We start from the raw sequence: 7,930 nt of genomic DNA, 5'->3' as shown, positions 1-7,930 counted from the left end.
CCAAGAATAGTTTTTAATTCTCTCCTGGTAATCTTGTATAAATTTTCTGTCAGACTTCTATCACTATACAATTAGAACTGCTTTCACAAAGTCACCAGTAAGAAATTACATTTCTTTGGAAATCTACCTCCAGGCCCTCACACCCACCCTAGCAAGAACTCAATCTACCCCTACTCCTCCCCTCCCTTAAGTATTCAGTTTCTTTCCCGAAGTAGAAATTCCATAAATATTACAATATTAAGGACTAAATTTTAATGAATACAAATCAGAGGAAATGAAGGAACATTAACTCCCATTCAAACCTTCCTTTAAAAAAATGTTTCCAAGTTATATTTTTAACTTCCCCCATGATTCTCTTTTAAAAAGACGAACACAAAATCTCTCTGCTAATGACTTTATTCATGAATCTATAATGGAACTCAAAATAGCAAAGAACATGAAAGAAATTCAGATTAATATTTATCAACCAAATACATCAGAGAATACATCTATTTTTTATATAACTAACAAATATGTCTAAAATACATATGTGAGAATATAAACATTCTCCACTTTGTGGAATTGCAGAGTAATGACGATCTGCTTAATACAGTTTGCCAGAAAAGCTCATTTACGCTGTCAAATACTCGAACTCTCAAGAAACCAAACACAACTGATAAAATAGCTATCTCATGGTCAATCTTTTGGTAAAGTGCCACTTTCAAAGAAATAAGATTTAAAAATTTTAGGTGCTGAACCATCATTCCAGAAGTGTTAAAAAAATTTTTCAGGATTCACTATGTTCATTACATTCATATGTCCCCAATATGAGTCCATACACAATATTTTACAATCTAAAAAAATTAGCTCAGAGATCATCTCCTGGGAGTTAAAAATCACTACACTGTTGTAAAAGAAAGTTTTTCATGATACAGGAGTGTATTAGACACAGTGATTTTTTTCATTATTTTAAACATGATTCTTTGGTTTGAAGCTATCCTGATATCCTTTCTGGCTGAATGGTTGTGGTCATTAAAATACACATAAAACAACTACACAAGTAAATTGGGTCAGTGGCCTAAGGGCAAGGAATGGCACATATTGAGCATCTGGCAAAAGGAGTTCCCCAAATTCGTAACTGACATGGTCAGTATTAAAATCCGTGGTTCACCTTTCATCAAAGCCTCTCTCAATTTATTAACAGCATGAGCCACTGAGGAAATTAGTTGGGAAAAAAAATCTAATCCGAATGAAGGCACATGGGTGTGACTCTTAAAACAGATAAAAAATACCAAGTAAACTGCTTAAGTATGGGTGTGTCCATCCCAACCCTATACGCACATGTCATATTTGAGGTTGAATATCACCACTGCATAGATTGCACCACATGGAAAACTCTATGCCTATGGGCGTATATATGAGATCAGAACTAGCTGGTGGTTTTCCAGAAATAATAAGACTTTCCATGATGCAGAATTTGGCCTTTCCCCCACATGAAAGGTTTTAAATAGCAAAGGACTGAAATAACAATGGAAACTGTAAGCCATAAAGTCAAATCTCAGAAAAGACAAGTTCTATGTCATAGCTGAAGGCTGCCAATGATTTCTTCTCTCTCTCCTTGAATAATTACATGCAAATGCCTTTTAGCAATGGCAGCATTCAAATCCCACAAAAAGTCAAGTAGGGCCCCCTTAAGGAGCACCTCCATTGGTACAAACTGTAAAACCTGCTGGGGTGCGTCAGATTTAAGCAAAGAGCTCAATAATTCTTTCACATTCTGCAGATACTGGAAAACTGGATTTGGAAGGTCCTGATAACCGACACACAGCAGGACTGCACAGGTCTTCAGGGGCTCAGAAGAAGTAGGACAAGAAAATGTGATGAATCTAAAACAGCTGTGGAGTACAAAGATCAAACCAGCCATAAATCTTGTAAAACAAGAAAGTACAGGCAAAATCATAACATCTCCTGTATGAAGCTGCTGCAGTGAATGTAGAAGACAGTCCAAAAACAGTTGCTGGTAAATCGGGTCTCCATCATGAAGCAATGAACAGCTGAAAGTCATGAGTTCAGCCGATTCCAGGAGTTGAACTTCCAGCGGTATATGCGTTTTGATATCACGGAGAGTTGGAAAGCCCACAAGCAGGCACTTTATCTGGTTGCTGGGTTCTATGACCTGATCATCCTGAAGGCACGTGGTAAGGCTAAACAACTCAGAAAATATCAGGTCTTCCGTAAAAATGTGACAAGGACAATAATACTGCTGTTTGGGCCAGAACTTGGAATCCAAATTCAAGGCTCCTCCTAAAGACTTTTCAATCGCTTCATTAAGAGCCTTTAAAATTTCACCATCACAGAAAGGAGAACACTTTACCTTTGGGAGTTTCTTTCCCTCTAAAATATGCCATAAGTGACACTCAAGATTGGAAGCTGTCCCTTCTAAGAGAGAACTTTGTCCAGAATGATACACAGCATGTTCTTCCGCCCAACTATTAAAGTATCCTTTGGCCACCTTATCTTTCCATGAAAGGGATTCCAGCATTTTCCTTTCATTATATGTTTTAAAATATCTGTTCCTCTGTCCAAACCATTTTGTATTTGTACTACAACCAATATTAGATTTTTTCACTAGCCAATTATTTCTGGAAAGGGGCTTCAACTGAAACTTTTGCATGAAATATTGAACAGCACAGTCCCTTAAATTATTCAGCTTTGTTTGTTCTCCTTTTCCCATGCACTGAAACAGACGAATGTTCTCAGAAATAGTCTCGAGCTGGTATTTATGAAAGAACATACAACATTCTTCATGCCTTTTAAGAAAAGATTCAGGGATCACATGATGGGGAAAGAGGGCTTTCTGGGTCATTTCTGTTCCAAAATTTAGCACCATCTTAGATAACAGAGGATAGATTGCCTCTTTTCCCTTATAGCGAAGACAAACCACATAGACTTCTGAGTTCCCTGCCTTGCTAGTAGCAGGTTTAAAAACATGGACTTGGTCAAAGGAACAGTTTAGCAGGTACATCAGGTTTATGGAACAATGTTCAAACAAAGTAAACATCTTCAGAACAAAAGAGCCACCACTTCCAAGAGTCATCAGAGCAGTGACAACTTCACAGTAATGCAAAGAAGAGACTAAAGCTTCTTGTTCACCTGGGTTTCCTTGGCAATCAAAACTCCCATCTGCGGTGATCAAGTGAATGGTAGCCATGTTGCTTATGAAATTCTGAAGTCCAGTCAGATATTTCAAGGTCATGATATCACCAGTGTTATCTGGACCAAAGTACCACCAATGCAAGGTATTTGCAATAAGTCGGTCATCCATAATCATCATAAGATTGTCATTTGCTTCGTGGTATGGATTCAAAGTATTAGCTACCCAACTCCAATCACAGGGGAATCGATGGGATTTTAAATAGTGATTGAGACTAGCTATAAAAGCTCCAGGAGCTTCACAAAGGTGTAGAGAATTCAGTTTTCCATCCTGAAAAGCTTCCTGTGGAATAAGTGGAAAACTGCACAAAATTTCATGAAATTTACACCATGCTTGAGTACACAGTTCAGCGTTCACAGATTTTTTCACATGAGAAATTATTTTTCCAGCTTTATTAGTGAAAGCAGTGTGTTCATGCCACTCATCCAATTTCTTATCACTCAGTAGGTTTTTTACTTCATTTAGGGAGTTCTTCAAATCAAGCAATGTATTAAATTCCGTGTGGTCACAAGTAAAAATCTCACTGGGATCTGGTAACTGCCACTCATTATTAAGTGGCTTGCCATAAGAAAAGTTCTTGGCAAAGAGTTCAAAAATGTCAGCAAGAACATCTGGGCTGAATGTCTCAGGACTTGAACCCAGTGGTGGCTTTCTGCACTTACTCATTTTCAAATTAAATTAAAATCTAGAAAAAGAAAACACATGATTAAATCAATCAAATTTATTAGTGAGTGAAATCTCATCCACAGCAAATCCCATCACACTCATGACAAACCACATAAAATGGAAAAGCTAATGTCAGCACATTCTGTTACATAGTGAGGCAATTTGGAATAAAGAAAGAGTAAAGGCTTTTACATCCAACAGACTTGAGCTTAAATCCAGTTAAAACGTGGCCTTGGGCAAATTACATCTTTAAGCCTGTTTCTTATTTAAAAGTTAGGATATCATATTTTTGGATGAGGAATAAACATGCTAGCATATAAAAAGCATACACCAATGAATATTCATCAGTGATGGCAGCTCATGTTACCATAGTAATCCATCTAGCTCCTCCCCAAAATTTTCCTCCACCCATGGCTGAGACACCACCCACATGGCCCCAAATGCACTCCCAGGCTAAGATTCATCCCTTGACCTTTGATCAAGCTTTAACAAATGACTTTTAGCTTTTTTAAGGTCCCTCCAAATCTCACCTCCTTCCAGAAGACTCTACACCTGAATCCAGTACTGGTATTGCTACCAGGCCTCTCAGCCACCACATACTTATTCACTAACAAGGACTGCCAAATACGCCTTCTGTCCAGATCTCTCACTCTTGCTAAGACACGTACTTTGGTGGTACCCAATCACCTTTACAGGCCACAAACTAACACTCTCATCACCATACTGCTTGTTACCTGTTGTGTACTTGACTGGTCAGCCTCTGTTCAGCTCAATGCTGAAACAACTATATTCAACCTGGCATGTCTCTGAACAAAATCCCTGTCTTATCTGCTCCGATAGCTCCATGCCTCCACTATAAAATATTACATCTTCTTGCCACTAAAACATGTCACACTTTGATAAAGGATCTTCAAATTGAAGAAATATCCTCACCGAATATACAAATTATAAACAGTCACCCTACATTCTGTGTTTTAACACTAAGAAACCAAAAACATCTGTCCACTAGAGAGGGAAAGAGATATAATGGAAAGAAGCATGGCTTAATGGCACAGTGTTGGCCTAAGTTATAAATTCCAGCAGATAGAGCTCTAAGTATTACCTAGGACTTGTTGGCTCAATGTTAATAATAGGTGCTTTAATTCAAAAGTTCCACGTTTACTCAGCATATTCAATGCTACACCAGTTTTTCAAAAAGTATCTAAAGTGTCAAACACAAAAAATTGACAAAAAAAACCACCAACCCACAAAAAGCCAATGTGTGATTAAGATGGGAAATAAAAATGAGCTAATGCCACAAAAAATACAATAATATATAGAAGGCTGTATTCTATTACCATTTGTTTTGTACTGTATTTTAGCACACTTTTCTCATCCTCTTCTATTTTGTTTAAAGTATTTACAACCCTGTGTACTCCACTAGCCTATAAGCTTCTTGAGGTAACAAGTATCTTCTTAGTCATTTTTGTTTGCCACAATGTACTTACAATACACATAAATTATTAGTTAGTAGTCACACTTGCCCATCAATACCTTGTCCATAGAGAAGTATACTGATATACATCTTACTTACTTACATCTTACTTACTGTTAGAAGCTATATTCAGACAGATTTCTGAAAGACAAAAATGAAGCATTGTCACATTCATTAAAACCCTAAATAAGGGATCCCTGGGTGGCGCAGCGGTTTGGCGCCTGCCTTTGGCCCAGGGCGTGATCCTGGAGACCCAGGATCGAATCCCATGTCGGGCTCCCGGTGCATGGAGCCTGCTTCTCCCTTTGCCTGTGTCTCTGCCTCTCTCTCTCTGTGTGTGTGTGACTATCATAAATTAAAAAAAAAAAAAAATTAAAAAAAAAACCTAAATAAAATCAAATGAAAGTTTATTACAAGTTATTCTGTCTTAATTCACACTGTGCTTACTGGAAACTATGACCATGTTTAGATCGCAACTATATTCTATTTTGGAAAAAGTCTGATTTTAGTCTAACTTCACATACTAATTAATGGCTGTAGGTAAGCTCTGAAATCTTGCCTAAGCTAATAGATAATTATCTTTACATGAGAAAAACTAAAATGATTCAATGATTTAAATCATTGATTTGAATCATTTGAATCTTGATTTGTGTACCACAAATGTATTTTATGTATTTATATATAAATTATGTATTACATATATCTTATGTGTTTATATATCTTATGTATTTATATATAAACTATAAATATTGAACATGTATATATTGAATAATGTTCAGGTCTACAATCCCACCTTTCTTTCCTCCTATCAAATTCCCAGGCTCAAGCCACACGCTCACCCACCTCCACCTACCAGCCTCCTATAGACACTGTCAATTTTCTGCGGGGCTACTGCCAAAGCCTTCTAACTGGTCTCTTCTATCTTTGTCTCCCTTGGCTCCCCATTTCACTCAAAGTAAAGGCCACAGTCCTTACAATAACCTCCAAGGACCTTGAAGCATTTCTGCCCTCCAACTGGGCCCAACCTATCTCTAACCTAATTGTCAATTGTTCCTCATATTCGTTCTCTTCCAGCCAGGCAAGCTTTCTTGCTGTTCACTGAAGCACCAGGTACACTGCAACCTGTAAGCCTGTGCACTGGGCAACCCCTCTGCCTGGAACGCTCTTCCTTCAGATGACCTGCACAGCTCACGTATTTACTCACATGCAATTTCTCTATGAAACCTACCCCCAACATCCTAATTGCATTTTGCAATACCAATGGTAAAGGGAAGGACCTTGCTGTACTTTTTTTTTTCCCCATGACACTCTTTTTTTCCTTCTAACATATAGTTCGTTTGCTTATTATGTTTATTACTGTCTTCCCCCCAAAAAATAGAATCTAAGCTCCACAGGGCAAAGATCTTGGTTTTGTTGATTCATTTATCACACCGAGGTTATAACAGTGCTTAGGACACAGTAAACAGTGAATATTTAACGAATAAATGTTAGCACAAACGGCACTCGTCTGATTAGGTTCTGAATGAGTCATGATAATGCACTTCAACCTCACTCGGGCATGACCAATGCAATAACCAAAAATAAAAAAAATAAAAAAAAAACACGTGGTTTATAGAGGAAAAAGTTTCCCGCAGATTCCTCTGCGCCTTTCACTGAGCACGCCATCGAGCTCTGTGGCATCACAGCTCTGCGAGGAGGGTCGGCAGTAGCGCTCCTATTTTGCAGTCAGGCAGGAAGTCATGCAGCCCGAAGCCTCGAAGGAAATACCTGCAAAATCCGTCGGCCTGACACAAAACGCACGAGACCTCATCAGCTGTGCTCTCTCCAATTAACGTCGACTAAGGAGTTTTAGAAGTTACCTCCCGCACGTCTGCTCCCAGCGACACTGGCAGGAACAGCCAGAGTGTCATCTAGCGCCTTCGCTACTTCGGGCCGGGGCACCCAAGATCCCGTTTCACCTGACGGAAGGGAGTCCCAAGCTCCATTCGGGCGAGCGGCCGGACCCCGGGAGGAACCCCCGGCCCACGCCCTGCGCCCCCTCCCGGACCGGCCTCGGAACCCGGGCCTGATTACCTCCGCTCACGCCCACCTCACCTCGCCCCCCGCCCCGCCCCGCCCCGCCCCGGGGGAGAGGTAGCGCCTCACTTCCTCTCCTCACTCGAGGGAACCGTCCTCCGCTTCCGCTCCCGGGGCCGCTTCCCGGAACGGCCGCTGCTCGGGGCGTGCGGCGCCGGCGCCCCCGGCCGCAGTGGAGGTAGGCGGCGCCCCGAAAGGCCGGGAAACTGGCCCAGACGCGCCCTCGCGCCCCCGGCAGCGGGAACCCACCTCCAGGCAGCGCCGCCGCCCAACGCCGGCCGACCGCGGCCCGAGGGCCCCGACACACACATTGCGCACGCGCCTCGAGGCCGGGCTGGCGTCACGCGTCAACGTCACGCACGCCGGCGACTCTCGTAGCGCCCAAGCCCTCGCTCGCTGGGTTTCGCTTCTCCTCCGCGGGGTGCTGGGGACGCCAGCCTCGTTGCCCACGGCTCCCATGGCAACGGAAGCCGCTCGCGGAGGTGGAGCGTCCTTTGGCCCCGCCCCCGCGGAGAAGGGGG

At 41.5% G+C, this 7,930-nt stretch overlaps 1 protein-coding gene across 4 annotated transcripts; it reads right to left on the bottom strand.

Moving 5' to 3' along the window:
* Nucleotides 1–216: 216 nt before the first annotated feature.
* Nucleotides 217–7,730, bottom strand: CMTR2 (cap methyltransferase 2). 4 transcript variants are annotated; one of them, XM_055307033.1, is made up of 2 exons: nucleotides 7,659–7,730; nucleotides 217–3,878 (listed from the first exon to the last, which is right to left on the bottom strand). In XM_055307033.1, exon 2 carries the CDS (start codon nucleotides 3,857–3,859, stop codon nucleotides 1,559–1,561), a length of 2,301 nt encoding a protein of 766 aa, XP_055163008.1. In that variant the 5' UTR covers nucleotides 3,860–3,878; nucleotides 7,659–7,730; the 3' UTR covers nucleotides 217–1,558. The 4 variants fall into 4 exon arrangements, 3 of the variants coding, with proteins under 3 accessions (XP_055163008.1, XP_055163009.1, XP_055163010.1); XM_055307034.1 differs by lacking the exon at nucleotides 7,659–7,730 and adding an exon at nucleotides 7,479–7,633; XM_055307035.1 differs by lacking the exon at nucleotides 7,659–7,730 and adding an exon at nucleotides 5,437–5,655.
* Nucleotides 7,731–7,930: the final 200 nt, after the last annotated feature.

The sequence above is a fragment of the Nyctereutes procyonoides genome, unplaced genomic scaffold (genome assembly GCF_905146905.1).
Source record: "Nyctereutes procyonoides isolate TBG_1078 unplaced genomic scaffold, NYPRO_anot_genome, whole genome shotgun sequence".
In the NCBI taxonomy this organism is placed as follows: Eukaryota; Metazoa; Chordata; class Mammalia; order Carnivora; family Canidae; genus Nyctereutes; species Nyctereutes procyonoides.
Note: the sequence above shows the minus strand (reverse complement) of the source record. Positions and strands in the feature narration are given on the sequence as shown.